Source organism: Aulostomus chinensis, chromosome 18 (genome assembly GCF_037954235.1).
Source record: "Aulostomus chinensis isolate RoL2024-O1b breed Wild chromosome 18, RoL_Achi_v1.0, whole genome shotgun sequence".
NCBI classification, from domain to species: Eukaryota; Metazoa; Chordata; class Actinopteri; order Syngnathiformes; family Aulostomidae; genus Aulostomus; species Aulostomus chinensis.
Genome location: NC_141337.1, coordinates 19,981,417 through 19,998,499, shown reverse-complemented (window position 1 = coordinate 19,998,499; position 17,083 = coordinate 19,981,417). Strand labels below are relative to the sequence as shown.

General features: G+C 50.1%; 1 protein-coding gene across 1 annotated transcript; it reads left to right on the top strand.

The window, feature by feature from the left end:
• The first annotated feature begins 2,103 nt into the window (after positions 1-2,103).
• ppl (periplakin) lies at positions 2,104-14,564 on the top strand. The gene is made up of 22 exons (XM_086185183.1): positions 2,104-2,290; positions 4,176-4,275; positions 4,528-4,682; positions 4,866-4,986; positions 5,416-5,541; positions 5,682-5,723; positions 5,978-6,139; positions 6,218-6,325; positions 6,406-6,501; positions 6,608-6,730; positions 6,813-6,959; positions 7,757-7,908; positions 8,013-8,113; positions 8,853-9,010; positions 9,091-9,269; positions 9,356-9,494; positions 9,905-10,098; positions 10,191-10,341; positions 10,425-10,508; positions 10,611-10,727; positions 11,369-11,461; positions 11,546-14,564. Exons 1-22 carry the CDS (start codon positions 2,241-2,243, stop codon positions 14,216-14,218), a joined length of 5,271 nt encoding a protein of 1,756 aa, XP_086041309.1. The 5' UTR covers positions 2,104-2,240; the 3' UTR covers positions 14,219-14,564.
• Positions 14,565-17,083: the final 2,519 nt, after the last annotated feature.

The window sequence follows — 17,083 nt, the reverse complement described above, 5'->3', positions numbered from 1 at the left end:
TCCGTTGGCTGCTTGAGCAGGTCCATGCAGGCTGCAGCTTCTCAGCGTCCGGCAGCTAGTGAGCAGCAGCACGGCGCCGCCGGCTGCTCAATTGCACGTCAGTGGCACAAGAGAGTCACACATCAGTGGTCGATCCAGACTGGAGGATCCCAGGAGGACTCGCTGCTGCCAACAGATCCCGCTGGCCCCTTATCCCTCCAGATCACGTGATCAGGGTGATGTTCCTGTACTGTGACAATAACAATGGAGAAATTATCCACCATATTCCATTAAAATATGTCTGTGGGTTGTAGATAACACTGGATCTCCCTGGTGATTTTCCTCACTGATAGTTAAGAGTAAACCAGTCAGTAACTCTGCAGTGGTCCTCACTGTGGCCCCCAGCAAGAAGGTTGTGGGTGGAGCCCCATCTGCAGCACGGGGTCTTTCTGGGTGAGTCTCCATGTTCTCCCTGTTCCTGCTGGGTTCTCTCTGGTACTCCAGCTTCCTCCACAGTCCAAAGACATCAAGAGGGACCAGGTTAATCCAGACTCTAAATTGACCGTAGGTGTGGCTGGGAGAGCCAATGGTTGTCTGTCTCTATGTGTTGGCCCTGCCATGGACTGGTGACCGGTCCAGGGGGAAGGCTGCTGGGATAGGCTCCACCCCCACCACCCTGAACAGGAGAAGTTAATGTAGCATTTATTAACAAAACTAATATGAAAATGGATTCAGATGGAAAGGCCTGGGCAGCTCGTCCCTGAAACTTCAACCACAATCCTCAATGAGCCAATAAACAATCAATAAACTATCAATGAAGAAAGGCCTCGTTTATCAGTTCAAGCTTATTGATTCGTCACACTGGCGTTCTGTCTGGGTCCAAAGGTACAACCCGTCCATCATTGATGTGTGTGTGTGTGTGTGAGTGTGTGTGTGTGAGTGTGTGTGCGTGTGTGTGTGTGTGTGTGTGTGTGTGTGTGTGTGTGTGTGTGTGTGTGTGTGTGTGTGTGTGTGTGTGTGTGTATGTCTCTGGAAGGTTTGTCTTGTTAATATTTAACTCTTCATTGATTCACCTTTCAATGACTCTCACCCTCCTATCAGCAGAGGAATGCAGCCATGATGTGTGTGTGTGTGTGTGTGTGTGTGTGTGTGTGTGTGTGTGTGTGTGTGTGTGTGTGTGTGTGAGACCACACTCATGACCAATGTACAACCAGGAGGAGGCGGCTTATCTTCAGCAACTGGTTCTGGTTCAGGTCTGTAAGGTTCTGGGCTCCCTCCTGGGGGTCCAGCGGCAGACATCAGCACAGATGCTGAGCGATGCTGCTTCCATCAGGGCTGGACGGAGGGAACGGAGCTGGAGTCCAGAGGGAGGAAGGTCCAACCGGCTTCGGCTAATCAACAGCACCGGCTGCAGTGGAGGATGGGTTGTTATGGATACCATAGAAGACTGGAACAAACCAGGAAGTGATGCTCAGAACTGAGAGGCTTCTGTATCTGGGTCACATGGGCGCCTTCACTGCCCCACCCCCAGAGATGGTTGGCTGTCGGTCTGGAGGTTATTGACAGGTCCGTCACAAAGCGCCAAAGCAAATACTGGATCTGCTTTCAATCCCGCTGACACCACAGGTGAGCCTTCAGGTAATGGCAGGAGAAACGTCTCCGTCGTCATCAGACTCTGAATGGTGCCACACCGGATGAGCAGAGTCCAGAATGGACTCATATGTGAGACCCTGGATTAGAAGGTGGGGGTGGGGGGAGCCAGGAACCTTGTTTCCTGGCTTACCTGCAGGAGTGTCCTCCCTTAAATCCACCCCCCCCCCCCCCCCCCACACACACACACACACACACACACGACCAGATACAAACACTGTCAAGTCAAACTGGTTCAGCAAGTGTCCAGCCCTGGCTGCCACACCCAGAATGAGTGTGTGTGTGTGTGTGTGTGTGTGTGTGTGTGTGTGTGTGTGTGTGTGTGTGAGAGAGAGAGAGAGAGAGAGAGAGAGAGAGAGCGTGCTTAGCTCCTCCCTGCTGGTGTTCAGGTGTTGAAGCAGTTCAGTGGGAACATTGTGGGAGTTGGGTGGTGCAGCGAGTGTAGGAGGGGCGGTCTGACTCTGTAAAGGGCGTGTTGACTCTCACACACTCACACACTCACACACACTCACACACTGACAACGGAGCAGCAGAGGACGCGGACTCATCCGAGCTCACCTGTGCTGTTGGGACAGTTTTTTCGTGGAAGCCGCTGACAGGTGACCTTCACCATGCTGAGGAAGAAGAACAAGTCCACCACGATCACGCAGCCCAAGAGCAGGTAAGACGCCGGAGTCCGCACTCACGACAGCAGCCATTCCGCTCTCACGCGCTTTATTGCATGTTTTCATCGCCCGTGACAGGTGACGTCACGAGGAGGCCAGTGCTAGTTTGTAGATCTGTTCTGTTCAGGAGCACTGACCGGAAGGAGCTGCGTGGTGACACCTGTGCTGTGACGCTCCTGCGGTCAGGGTCGGTGGTGCTGTGGTGCGCGTCCCGGGCGGCGGGGGTGTGGCCGTCAGCCCGGCTCAGGTTGACATAACTGGTTTGAGAGGTATGCGGCCTCTCCCAGTCCCACAGCACCAGTCAGCCCAGTCAGGTCAGGTCCTCTCAGGTCCGTCACCTGAAGGTCCCCAGAGATAGAGGGAGGACCGCAGAGAGCATGCTGAGCAGGTGTGTGTGTGTGTGTGTGTGTGTGTGTGTGTGTTTGTGTGTGTGGTGGGGGTGGGGGGAATACCAGAGGATTGACTAATCTCTGATCTGTCAAAGAGTTCTTGTGGAGTGTTGGGTGTGTTCTTCTGGCCGTCCCACCCATCATCAAGAGAAGGAATGCCCCCCCCCCCCCTTACAGATTTATTTCAACACAGTTGGACGTCATCTTGTTTTTGGTGTGCGGTCCTCAGGAGGAGGCAGGAGGGCCTCACCAACTGTCCTGCCTCCCTGCTCTCATTGTCCAGACCTTGACCAGCTTTGCTAGATAGTCCAGAACCAGCCTCCTCTTCCTGTGGTACCACCCCCCCCAGTAAGAGTCAGCCAACCACCCAGGAAGGAAGCACTGACATGTCTGGGACACTGGTGCTCTGGTGGTTATGTAAGAAGGGCAGGGCGGGTTTACATCTGGTCTGAGTTTTAGACCTGAGCCAAGCATGAGTCCTGGTCCACGTGACACCGGAGCATCATCAGTGTTTGTGTTCACCCGTTGGTGACAGAGAGGAGCATAGCATGTTTGCTAGTGTGTGTTTGTGCGCAGCGTGACAGAAACAGCCCCCGGGTCCCAAACGCGCCAGTTCAAACTTGCTTCCACGACTTTCACATGAAACCCTACAGATAGATAGCGTTCATGCAGGAGACGTTATGTAACAAGAGGTGTGTGTGTGTGTGTGTGTGTGTGCGTGTGTGCGTGTGTGTGTGTGCGTGTGAAGAAATGGCCTGTCACAAAATCATCCCCAGACACGAGCAGCCCTGTGACGTCAGCAGGGGTTTTTCTGCTCTGGATTCTCGATGACAAACCAAAATTAAATGAATTCTGATGTCATTTTGGCCTGTTGGTTCATTTCTTGTCCTTTGTGCTCATTGTGATGAAGTCAGAAGAAAGAGTGGCTGTCCAGGAACCAAAGCGTCATGAGTTCAATTCCCGAAGCACTTCTGGGGTCCCAGACCCAGGTTTAGAAGCTCTTTAGACATCATTGGGTTGAAAATGTGTTCTCTCCATCAAATATGTGGAACTGGATGGACAGATGATAGATGGATGGTCTGAAGCCCTTCAACCCTCCAGAGTCCAAATCTAGACCTAGATTTAGTACCATGACTAGACCTAGTACCAGGACTAGATCTGACTGCATCAGAAGGTTCCTGCTCCTTGTTGCTCCTCCATCTTCTGCTCATCTGTTGTTGTGAAACGTAGCTGCTGGGTTCTGTCTCGATCAATCAGCTGATAATCGCTCTGATCATTTAATTAAACGGTAATTGATACTTCACAATAGTTTCAGAGGAAACGCTGAGGTGAACCCACCTCCGCTGCCTCCAACATGATGGCACTGATCCGGGTCCGGCTCTGGCGGTCGTCCCGTGTGTCCTAGATCCTGCGCGTGCACATTGAGCGTTGGCGGATGTGTGACACCATGTTGTCCCTGAGCGTGGGTGTAACGTGCGTGTGTCCTTGTCAGCGCTCCGTCGACAGAGGTCAGCAGTCTCATCGAGAAGCTGCAAAAGAACGCTGATAAAGTGGAGAAGAACATCTACGACATCGAGCAGAACCTCAACAAGGTATGGTTCCTGCAGTTCTTCACATATGCTTCATATTCATGTCATCTCACGATGTCCAGCTTCACGTCAACATATACAAACCAATCAGACCAGCTGTTGCTTCACTGCTGCTTACGTCTCCATCGTTGCGAGGGAGTGTTGGCACTGGCGTCCTGTCAGCGCCAACTCAAGCAGACAGTGTGGCCATAATATTAGGAACAGCTGACTCGTGTGAGCCTGTCCGCCTGACTGCTCCTTCTATTGTGGCTACAGGATGTTAGCAAGATCAACGAGGGGAAGCAGCCGCTGTATCAGGATGACACCAGCAAGCGCATCGTCAACTCCCTGGAGCTGCTCACAGGCCTGGACGAGGACGCCGTCAACGCCAAACGCCTCAAGCATCCTCAGGCTGAGATGATTGAACAGGAGTGAGTAACATTCAGGGATGCTGGGATTTTGCAGTTGTCTGAACATCAGCTGTAGCTGTGGTGTTGCATGACCTGCTCAGAGGAGCTGTTGGTTCCTCAAAGACATTCGTGATCAAGCATCTTTCTGCTGTGTGTGTGTTTGTGTGTGTGTGTGTGTGTGTGTGTGTGTGCGTGCGCGCACAGCATGAAGCAGTTGCGTGAGAGAGTGATGAAGCTGAAGGAGGACCGTGACCGGATCTACCACCTCACCCGCACCGAGGGGGTACCCACCATCAACTGGGGCAACATGATGGATGAGAAACTGGTATGAATAGCAGCTGTACCAGGTGACCCGGGACACGGGTCACCCAGGTCACCTGGGACACGGGTCACCCAGGTCACCTGGAACACAGGTCACCCAGGTCACCTGGGACATGGGTCAGTGAGAACATGTCCCTTAGGAGACGCTGCTCCAGGCCTGAAGCATCCGTATACCTCAGAAAATCAGTGTTCTTGGTTGTTTTTTCAATCGCATGACATAGAAATTACAATTGAGAACTGGGTTGCAGCTACTCTGATGACTGTTGTGGCTTGTTGTATTGCTATGGAGACGGTTTTCAGGGTAACAAGGATGAGTTCAAGTAAGTGCCGCTAAGCTAGGGGGTGCAAATGAGGGGATCAATGTTGAGAAGGAGGCAACAAGTTCAACTCAGATTTGCTGTTGACTCTTAATGTGTTGGGTGTCCTTGTGCAGGACAACCTGAACAACAAGGGCTTCGGCCAGGACCTCCCATCAGTGGAGAACGAGGTGGAGGAGCACAACATCTTCCACAGCGAGGTGGAGGCTCTGGCCCCGCACATCTCTGCAGGTGGAGACAAGGTACGGCAGTGGAGGATGACGGGGGGGTCCGTACAATCCTGATGGTTTGTTGCTGAGCTGAAAAAAGTCCCTGCATCATCATCATCATCATCACCTTCATCATCATCATCTTTCTCACACTGCATGTTTTCTTTGTCCAGGAATATGTCAGCGGCCTCCAGATGAAGTACAACAAACTGCTGGTAATCAATACACACACACACACACACACACCTGCAGATGTGTATGCTGTGTTGACTGACAGTATGCTCAGCATGGTCATGTGACCCTGTATGCAGACAAACACAGAGCAAGCAGCTGGGCGTGCTGGTACACCGAAGGACAAGGCTGTCTGTGTTACACCTGGGCATCAGTGCATTAGTACTACTACTGCTGAGTACTGTAGTACATTCATTAAAAGCCCTAGTTGTTGAACCTAGCTGTCTCCGTGAGCTAGGCTAACTCCAGTGACCGCCAGCGCCACCTGCTGAGCCTGCGTGACTACATGCAGCGCTGCACCAATGAGCTGTACTGGATGGACCAGCAGGCAGAGGAGAGGATCAACTACGACTGGAGTGACACCAACCTGGACTACCCCGCCCGCCAGAGGCAGTATGAGGTAGCTGAGGGGGGCTCATCACCGGGGCTCCTGTACACCACTGAAACCTAACGACCGTCACATCTGTGGTGTCCATAGAACTTCATCAGCAAGTGTCTGGAGTCGAAGGAGGCCACCGTCACCAAGCTCAATGACGACGGCGAGAAGCTCATCGGCGCTCAGCATCCGGGCAAGAACGTTATCGAGGTACAACCCCTGACGCCATCCCCCAGCATGATGACGCTGCACCGTGCTTGATTCACTCAGTGCTGTTGTTTGTTGGTCAGGCTCACATGGAGGCGGTGCACGCTGACTGGAAGGAGTACCTGAACCTGCTCATCTGTGAGGAAAACCACCTGAAGCACATGGACGAGTACCACAAGGTTGAACACACGAGCAGAACACACTACACATCCAGATGACAACAGGGAGAGCTCTCTAATGTGTGTGTGTGTGTGTGTGTGTGTGTGTGTGTGCGTGCGCGTGCAGTACAACAAGGAGGCGCGTGACACTCAGGACCTGCTGAAGCGGCTGGATACAGAAGTCAACCAGAAGTACAATCCTGAGTTCAAAGACGTGTACCAGATGGAGGCTCTGATCCGAGAGCTGGATGTAAGCTTCCCTCCCACTCTAAATGTCTCCATCCCACAACGGCCAGCTGCCCCCCCCCCTAACCTTCTGTGTGTGTATGCAGGATCAGTCCAAGGCCATGGACCGCTTTGACGAGCGGGTCAAGGCTCTTCAGAAGCGCAGCCTGCAGGTTCTACCTCTGAAGTACCGGAGGGAAACGCCCCAGAAGCTGCTGCCTGTTGAGGCTCTGTGTGAATTTGACGCAGAGGAGGTGGGAGCCTGGATCACACACCTCTTTCTGTCTCTGACGCTCAGCGTGCTCGTACACTCACACCTACACAGGATAGAACTCTTGGCGTGTCAGTCATACTGAATCGACCTGAGAACCCTCCGTCTCCTCTCACCTCGTCTGTCTTGGCTCTTCAAACACTGCCAGTGAGGGTTAGCATCATGATGGATTCAAATCCCCTCCGACTGAGTCTCAGAGGGACATCATCAGAACACAGGGATTTAACGACACCGGCCTGCCGAGCTCCCTGCGGGCTGATAAGTCGTCTGTTGATGGATGTCAAGCACTTCTGCAGGAGGCAAAGCAGGCTGCCATATTCTGATGGGCTGCTTCTCTTTTGAGTGGCTTTTTGGACAATTGTCAGTGTTTAAATGCAACAATTTCATTGAAGGAAACTTTGAATGCTGCTTTTGCAGGATATTAACAGAGTCAGAAAGTGTCATGAAAAGACCCTGGACGAGAGAACTCAAGTCATAAAATCCTGAATATGAGATAGTTGAAATGCCAGAAGTGAGGTTGATGAAAACATGAACAGCAGGTGACGCAGCGCCGTGCTCCCGATGGCCCACTTGACCAAATACAGGTGAAGAAGATGAAGGCAACGTTGACACATGGAAGTCCAGGCGGTCTGGTGCTCTTCACAAATGCATTTCTGCTTCACAACTTGAGTGAAGTCTGTGTTTTATCCAAATCTTTGATGTCACTGTGCAGCTCCTTCCCTCAAGAACTTTCCAGGTGACTATGGCCAGTGACAGGTTGTAAATGTTGGATGTGTTCAGGGCCAGATTTCGCGCGGGGAGCGCTACACCCTGCTCCGTAACAATGGGACCAAATGGGATGTGAAGGATGCAGCTGGACGTAAAGTGACTGCCCCCGCCGTCTGCTTCATGATCCCGCCCACCGACCCCGAGGCTGTTGCCGTCTCTGACAAGTGAGTGTGCCACACAAACATGTCCAGCCTGCAAATGTGAGCAGGGACATAGTCTGACTTCCTGAAAGCTTTGCTGGGCGACACTGATGATTGTGTGTCGACAGTCTGGCCGGCCAGCAGAAATCCATCAAACAGAGGATGGCAGGCAGCAAGGCAGCGCTGCTCAAACGTTTCGACGAGCTGAAGAAGGACAGTCCTGTCACAGGTACGTCCATCCCTGACCTCCTGGCCCCAGCCAGCTCCGAGCTCAACCACTGGTCCTCAGGATGGCCCTGCAGCCACACCTACTTGTAAAACCATTGGCGTTTTGCCTGATACAAAGATACGTCTTATTTCTGTGTGAATGGGGCCATTTTGACTCAAGGCAAAAATCAAATGACAGTGAATAATATTCCTTTGTCTGTCACTAGCAAGAACATGGTTGTACAGTCAACCTACTTTATGAATGAAACATAGTTGATGCAGATGTATAACAGCAGCTCATAACAGATGCACTACTGAGCGAGGAAGCTTGCGGCTTTGTTTAGGTCCTTGTTGCCCTGTTCTGCTGCTTCCTGCTGCATTTGCTGACTGGCGACCAAAGGTTGTGAACGTTGGCGTGTTGTTCTTGACTCTCCACTAGTTTTTGGAGAAGTTTCATGCAAAATCAACTCAGATGACACTGAATATACCCAAATGTGGCACAGACATGATTAGGGTCATTTTGAGCTGAAATACACTGAACATTTCATGTAATATGAGGTACTGTGAAGTGTTATGCTGGGATTTGAGCTCCTCCTGACACCACAGGAAAGTTGTGTGAACAGTGAACACAAGCTGCTGTGTGGCTCGGTCTCATCAGGGATGGGGTCAGCAGACGGAGGCGGTACCGGTGACTGATGCATGCTGAAGAGGTGGAGGTTGATGTCTGTCTTCACTCAGAGGAAAATATTGTGTGTCACCAGACAAGCAGGAGCAGCAGTGCCGTCAGCTGATGGCCGGGCTGGACAAGGTTGTCAGTGACTTGGACAAACAGGAGAAGGCCATTCATGCTCGAGTGCGCCCTCCGCTGGAACAGAACAGGCCACTGCAGGATAGCACTGACCGCCTGCAGGACATGAGGGTAATGACTGAGCTCCATTCCATTTAGCTGGAGCAGCATATTTCTGTTTTATCACTCACAGACCCCCATGTTTCCCCCAGGACATCGCTGCTGCAGTCAGTAGAATTGAACCAGAGAAGAGCTCTAAAGTGCAGGAAGCTAAGAGCTTCTTGGTCTCCAGCCCGACAAGTGCCAGTGCTCCTCACCTCCACAGCAAGGTGGATGAAGCCAACAACAAGTACACACACGTGGAGCAGCTGCTGCAGGGCTCTCAGGACAAGTGCGCAGCTTTAAATGTGTCTTAGTGCTTCAAGTGTGACATTTGCATTTCTATTCAGCTCACAAGTCCAACCAACTGTGTTCCAGGTTGAAGAATTCCAACCAGCTGGAGACTTCCCTTCAAAACGGAAAGAGTTTGTTGTCCACGTATGAGAACAGGCTGGCCAGGGAGGAGGTGGCTCCGTCGGACATTTCCTCACTGGAGAAAACTCAGAGAGAGCTGGCAGTAAGACGGTTCTCCCACACCCAACACAGAACAGATGAGGAACATAAGAATGATGTTGTGGGTCAGGATTGTGAGAAGAGCATCTCTTTAAGATTTAAACCGAGCGCATGAAGTCATGACTAGTGCCCATGCCTGCAGATGACTTGGTGCTACTACACTTAACTGAAATGCAGGGAAGAATATTTGTGGTTAGTTAGTTTCAGTTGTGAGACATGAATCAGAGTGCAAGCCTGTTCTCTGCGGAGGTGAAGCTGAGACAGTTAGCAGGGTTATTGCTCACATTTCAGTGCTGGAGGTAAAGAGGAACCCTTTAAATGAAGACGGACTCCTCATAGGCCACATGTCTGTTTGTTCTGCGCAGGAGAGCGTAGTTCTACTTAGTCAGTTCACCTCTCTTGCTGTCCTGGTAGGAAATTGCATCAGACCTGAGAGCCAAGAGGTCAGTGGTGACTGAGACTGAACAGAACCTGCGATTGGCCAAAAGCAGCTGCGACAACATGGCTAACAAATTCCAAGAGCACTGCCCTGACATTGAGAGGCAGGAAGCTGATGTGCAGAAGCTTAACAAGCGCTTCAACAACCTCAACAGGCAGATCGACACCAGGTGAGAGGCTGAGGAAGGAGCACAGGAGATGAGACGTGTACCCGACACGCACTGTACTTGGACATCATGATCTCTTTTGTTGTGTGACACAGGTCTCAGAGTTTGCAGAGGGCCAAGATGTCATACAACAGTTACCGCAATGACTATGATAACCTGAACAGCTGGTTGTCTCGTGTCCCCAACTACGAGCCCCGTGAAACTGATGATGTCAAACAAGTGGAGACCAAGCTGAAGAACCAGAAGGTGAGAGCGAGGACCAGTTTCTCTGGTGAACAGGAGTACTTCACCGCTGGTGCTGCCAGCTCAACCCTCTTTGCCATCCACAGAACCTGCTCTCTGATATTGCAAGAAAGGAGTCCGACCTGAACAATGTCTCCAAAAATGCCCGGCTGTACCAACAAGCTATTAAGGTAAGATATGCGTAGTTTTTAGTGCTCTTGCACTAGATTTCATCCACAGGAATTAAAAAGGGGTGCATGTTTGGTTGTTGGCTTACTTCTTCGTCTCTGCAGGATTATGAAAATGAAACAGAGAAGTTCAGATCAATGCTTGACCTTGACGACGGTCTCGTGCCTCAGACGTACAAGAGAAGCCGACTGGAATCACCTGCACTGAAGGTCAAAGGAGAGGTGAGGCGCAACATGTCAGTCAGAATATCAGGTGTCATTTGTTAGTAGGCAGAGTTTCAAAGCCAAGGAAGACAGGTAATGACCGAAGCAGTCAAGGCTGACACACAAACACGCACACAGAAACTCCCATAATGCATCAAACTGGTGCTTTCATTAGACCCTCCCAGCCTCATTTATCTGACTCTGAAGATGTAATTGCATGAAAATGAAGTCTGCCAGATAAATGATAGCGGCAGTAGGTTGGGAAGGTCCAACAGCCGAGGCCCTTGGCATTCGAGCCTCCTCAGTTGCTGAGCATAACCTCGTGTAGAAACATGTTAAAACGCTTGTGAAATATTTGGACCACAATCTGGTACCATGTACTTTGTGTAAAAAACATGTAATTAGGGACGTGACACCCACAAGATCATGTGTCCAATAATAACCAGACAAGAACAGACAGCATAGAGGCTTAAACTTCAGACCTTCAATTCAACACAAGATCTGGTGTCAGAGCCCTGCTGAGGTTAGCCGAGGCTGGGATCCAGGGTAGAGGCCAGGGTCAAAGAAGCCTGGAACGCTAGAAAGAAGACGACTGTATGCACATAGTGATGAGGTGGCCTGAAGTAAGTGAAGGGCTCATGTTCTGTGGCTGTTTACAGGAAGCTGCTATCGAGGCGAAGTTTACTGAGGTGAACGCGGTGAACAAACAAAGGCTGCAGAATCTTGAGCTCACCCAAGGCCTTCTCAACCAGGTGAAATACTTTGACATGATGGTTGTAAAAAGAGCTTTAACAGCATAAAAAGCCATAATAATGATAATACATCTTCTTCTGTAGCAACCTGAGATCCCTTTGATCCAGTCCACGAATCTTCAGTCAGTCAATGCTTCTGCCCCGGGAGGGGAAACTTGGAGAGTCAGGAAGCAGTTGGAAGATGAGATTCATAGGAGGGAGCAGCTTGAGAAAGAAATTGAGACCATCCAGACCGACATCTACGTCCTTGAAGGACAGAAGCCCCAGGATACGATTGTAAAGAAGGAGCTCATCAAAAAGGTCCCTGACCCCCAGCTGGATGAGGAGGTCTATAAGGTTCAACAGAAACTATCTGAAGAGCGCCGCTCCACCCATGTCCTGGAGAATGACCTCGAGGTTCTAAAATTAAAGCTGCGCGGCCTTGAGACGGAGCTCAAAGAGGGGGCACAGCAATACACGGTGAAGGAGGTTCTGCGTATAGAGAGAGACCGTGGCCAAGAAGAGGAGGTTCGCAAACTCCGTGAGGAATTGGATGAGCTAAGAAGGCAGAAGCTGATGAAAGACAATGAGCTGATTCAAATACAAAAACAGGTAACAGTCCTGGCAGAGGAGAAGAGCAGGGAACAAGAGGTGATCACTGAGGAGGAGGTGATTAAAGTCCAAAATGACCCCCAACTGGAAACAGAATACCGAGTGCTCCTTGACAGGAAACACAAGGAAAGTGATAGCAGGAAGCAGCTGGAGGATGAACTGCAATTCCTGCAGGAGAAGCTGCGAAGGCTGGAGAAAGAGAAATCAATGGCAGAGGAGAAGATTTCCATCAAGGAGGTGCTGAAAGTAGAGAAAGATGTTGGCCTAGAAAGGGAGGTAGAAAACCTGAGGAGGCAGTATGAAGATGAGAAGTCCAAACGGAGATCATCACAGCGAGAAAAGGCCGACCTCCAGAGGAAAATCACCAGTCTAGAGGAGGAGAAGTCCAAGGTTGTTGTCCAGGAGAAGATGCGGGAGATCGTCCGCCCTGATCCCAAGGCCGAGAATGAGGTGGCTAATCTCCGGCTTGAAGTTGTTGAGCAGCAGAGGCGCTATAGAGATGCAGAGCTCCAGCTGCGTTCCCTGCAGGATGAGCTGACCATGCTGAGGAACAGAGGACCTCAAGTGGAGGTCAAAGAGATCATCAAAGAGGTCATCAAATACAAGACCGATCCACAGACTGAACGAGAACTGGAGAGACTTCGCAATGAAATCGTAGATAAAACCCACCAGACTGAGAAATCTGAGATGGAAATCCGTCAACTGAATGATGAAATTCAAAGATGGAAAGACACCAAACCCCAGGTGCAGACGAAAGAGGTGGTCAATGAGGTGCTGCAGTACAGAGAAGACCCCAAAACTAAGGAGGAGATTGAGATTCTCAAAAGGAAACTGGGTGATGAGCAGTCGAAACGCCTGGACCTGGAGAGAGAACGCTCCACTCAGGAGGAGAGGATCCGGCTCAGGAAGATTGATCTGTCCCAAGTTCGTGAGAAAATTGTTCAGCAAGAAGTGGTTAAGATGGAGGAAGATGTTCAGCTCAGATCTGAATGTGACACTTTCTCACAAAACATCAGCATGGAGCAGAGGCAGAGGGAGGCCCTGAAAACAGAGCTCTACCAGCTGCAGAGGCAGAAGGCTGACCTGGACCTGCAGCTGGAGGAGCTGGAGCGGGAGCGCAGGGCAAGGCGGGATGCTGAACTGGAGATCCAACGGCTTAGGGTCAGACTTAGTGAGCTGGAGATAAGGGACAAAGAGAACCGTGAGAAGGTGACCGTCAAACAGAAGGTGGTCCTACAGCAGGATCCCCAACAGGAGAAGGAACATTCCATCCTCAAACTACAGCTGGATGAAGAGAAGCACAAACGCACACTGTTGGAGAAAGAACTGAACGCCCTGATCCAGCAGCAGCTCACCCTGGAGAAGATCGATGTGAAGGAGAGAGTGGTGCGCACTGAGAAGGTCCAAGTGGAGAAGGACCCAGAGGCTGAGATTGAGATTGAGAACCTGAGGAGAACCCTAGAAGAGGAGAAAAGAAAAAGGCGAGAACTTGACCAGGAGCTGACCACCCTCACCTCCCGGCTTTCTGAAATGGAGTTTTCAAACAGCAAGTCTACCAAGGAGGTGGACTACATCCGAGATGAAAGTAGCCGCCTGAAGCAAGAAAACCAAAGGCTGCAGAATGATATTCGTAAGCTTCGCTCCGAGATTGAGATCACCACCAAAGAGACTCGGCTTCTCACTGAGTCTGCACCGAGTGAGGATGGAAGGAACCTGGAGCTGAGGCTGGATTCACTCCAGAGGGAACTGGCAGATCTCCGAGGTGTAACCGTCCAGAAGGATGAGGAAATCGATAAGCTTCAAAAGAAACTGGCCTCAGTGAGGATGAAGCGGGAACAGAGGGAGAGCCATCTCCGCAGGTCCATTGTGGTCATCGACCCCGACACAGGCAAAGAGATGCGACCTGAGGAGGCCTACAAGCTGGGCCTGATCGACTGGAAGATGTTTGTCAACCTGCAGAGCCAGGAGTGTGACTGGGAGGAGATCACGGTCAAGGGCCCCAAGGGGGAATCCTCAGTCCTTCATGACAGGAAATCAGGGAAGAAGTTCTCCATTGATGATGCATTGCAACTCGGGCACATCACAAATCACCAGCTTCAGCAGTACGTGAACAAAGAAATCACCATCCAGGAGTTTGGTGTCATGGTGTCGGGCAAGAACAAGTAAACCCTCTGTGTCGCCTCTGTTTCTGTTGCTGAAGCCTTCTGGCTTCTTCCTCTACTTCCACCCTGGAGTTGTGGTGAACAGGCATTCTTTGGTTCTTTATCTCTGATTTCTAGATGCACTATGTATTTATTGGCTGATTCATTATCTGCTCTATGGTACTGACATGAAGACATGCATTGATGCGGCCATGATTATTCATTCAGCATGTAATGTCATGGAGAGAGCCTGGGACAAGGGTGAAGAGCATACTTTTGATTTTAGAGTTCAACTGTTCCTTTAGTGGTGGTGTTTTCCTGATAATCTAATCTGAGTTCTGTAAACCTGAATAAAAGTCCAATCAAACCGAGATCTTTGGGTTTCTGTGTGTGGTTCTTTTTTGTGAAATGTGACTACTTCTGTGCTCAACAGAGCAAAGCAAAGAGAGTGAGCTCTTGTAGGTTGAGATCAGTAAGAGTTGAAAGCCCTGAACATTGAAGGGTTACAGGCTGGTTGTGTGAGAAGTCTCAGTCACATGCGTCCAGGGTCCAGGAACCTGTCCATAGAAATCATGAAAGTCAGCTGGAAGAAGGACACAAGGTCCCTGCTTCAGTCGCAGGTTCCTCATGAGCCAAGAAACTGGTGTAGTAACTGGGTTTGACTGAAACCTGATCCCTTCATGCAGTTAACTAGTATTACTACTTGGAAACCCTCGGAGATGGTAGATCTCAAAAAGGCAAAAGCTCTGAACACTTTACTGGATGATATTTTGCGTGTAGTAAAACGTCTATGTGTGTACGTGGGACAGAGGAGTACTCCAAAGATTCACCTGTATTCATGAATTATGTCCAAGCCGCAGTGATGAAATATTAAAGAACTTTTACTTAAGTAGAAGTAAAATACTCTGTCACTATTAAAGGTTTAAATGTAGGGGAGTAAATATGACACTTGAAGTGGTAAAAGCATGTGAGCGCCCTTGAATCGTATCCTACGTCTTCGCCACGTTTGTGTTTGCAGGTGCGCTCTTTGTTGCAGTCCTTTGGTGTCTGAACAGATTCGCTTTAGCTTTGTAAATTCTTATTTTTGTATGAACGAGACTGCAACTGGACAGTGACGTCACTGATTCTCCTCCTCCCACCAACAGGTGGCAGCATTTCACCCAGTTGCGCGTGTCACACTGCCTCTTACAGGGTGTCAGTCCCTTCATTCGCTTCCTGGTACTCGCTGCTCAGGTAGCGCGTGTACTCCTGAGTACTGTGCATACTGAGTGTGTCTTAAGTGTTCTGGGACCTGCACTGTGTCAGCACTGGTGAACTAAACCCAGCAGGGACCTGTAGGGAAGGGCTCGGCCACACGTGATCGGGGTGTGTGTGTGTGGGTGGGAGGGTTCGTCTCCCGTGTAGCCATGTCTGCTTCTTACAAGTTCCTTTGGCCTTGTTGATCCTGTCAAGTCACAAACTTTAATTTGAAGAAGTAAAATTCCCATCAAAGGAGAAGTAAATCCCACCAGGAGACGTGAACATGAACATCCCTCATGTCTCTAAAGCTTTTCATTTAATTTCTTCAAAACCAATTAAGTTCATAGCTTACTCCAGTTGTTACTTCTTCATTTTGTTCTGATCAAATTGTGTTTATTATGCCACCTAAAATGACAATAAATTTCACTTTCTTAATGCATTGATTTTACTGGGTATCTGAACCGGGACATAACTTGAGCTTAGAAAAAAGAGGTCCTGCTAAAATAGACACGTTTCTTTTTGAGCCAGGTGTTTCAAATTCCTTGGTACGACTGTGTAACAGTTGGAGTATTAGAGTTCTCCACGTTGGTTTTACCTTCACTGACCCTCCTAAATACTCACTCTGACTGAACTGGTCTGAGTGACAGTTTGTGCCTGATCATCCATGGCCAGAAATCCCATTGTCTGAATACAGTGGTCCCTCATTAATCGCGGGAGATACGTTCTAAAAATAACCCACGAGAGGCAAAATCCGCGAAGTAGTCAGCTTTATATATTACAATTATTATAGCCGTGTAACTTCTGCCTTCCTTTAGCATGTCCAGAAGTCCAACTTTTTGTGCGATGGTTAGCATCTTCCTCTGCCTTTTGGGGGCTACCGCAGGTGCTTTTGACCGTGCAGAACAAAAAGTTGCAAATGTACTGCACAGCACTTCCGAGTCACACCGCTAGCGATCGAAGACTTATGTAAATTTGGCAAGCTGAACGCATTCCGTACGGTACAGGAGAGATGACACAGAGGAGATTGCTTGTCAATGGTCTACAGCCAATCAGGACGCAGAACACAATGCTGTAAAAAAAAAAAAGCATGCAAAATTGCACTAAAAAAAATCCGTGAAACTGCGAGGCCGCGAAAGGTGAACCGCGTTATAGCGAGGGACCACTGTATTTGAATACGACCATGAGCTGTCACTCAACATGCAGGTTATGCCTTTAGATGTTCACGAGCAGGCTGGCATGGCTCAGAGGTCGCGTGGCCGTCTAGTAACAGAAGGGTCGCTGGTTCGATCCCCACTTCCCCCGGTGACCATGGCCAAGTGTCCTTGAGCAAGATACTGAACCCCTAATTGCTCCTGATGGCCCTGAGATGGACTGATGACCCGTTCAGGGTGAGCCCCACCTCTCACCTGAAGGCTGCTGGGATAGGCTCCACCCCCCACCACCCTTAACAGGATAAGATAGATGAATGGGTGGATGATGGATGTTGGGTGGATGCTGACTATCTTCAACCAGGCAGGCAGGGCAGACTGGACGTGCAGGTCGTCCCGGCCTCCTGACGGAGGTTACGGCGGCGGTGCACTGGCCAGCCTCCCTGTGGAGCTACATGACTCCCCAACAGCAAATATTGCAGTGTCCTTTATTCATAAAGACG

Excerpts from the sequence above, each read along its gene's own strand:
- ppl (XM_086185183.1), top strand. The coding sequence starts at position 2,241 with ATGCTGAGGAAGAAGAACAAGTCCACCACGATCACGCAGCCCAAGAGC. Across the intron at positions 6,502-6,607 it reads ACATGGACGAGTACCACAAG|TACAACAAGGAGGCGCGTGA; the intron begins GTTGAACACACG and ends GTGCGCGTGCAG. Across the intron at positions 11,462-11,545 it reads CCCAAGGCCTTCTCAACCAG|CAACCTGAGATCCCTTTGAT; the intron begins GTGAAATACTTT and ends CTTCTTCTGTAG.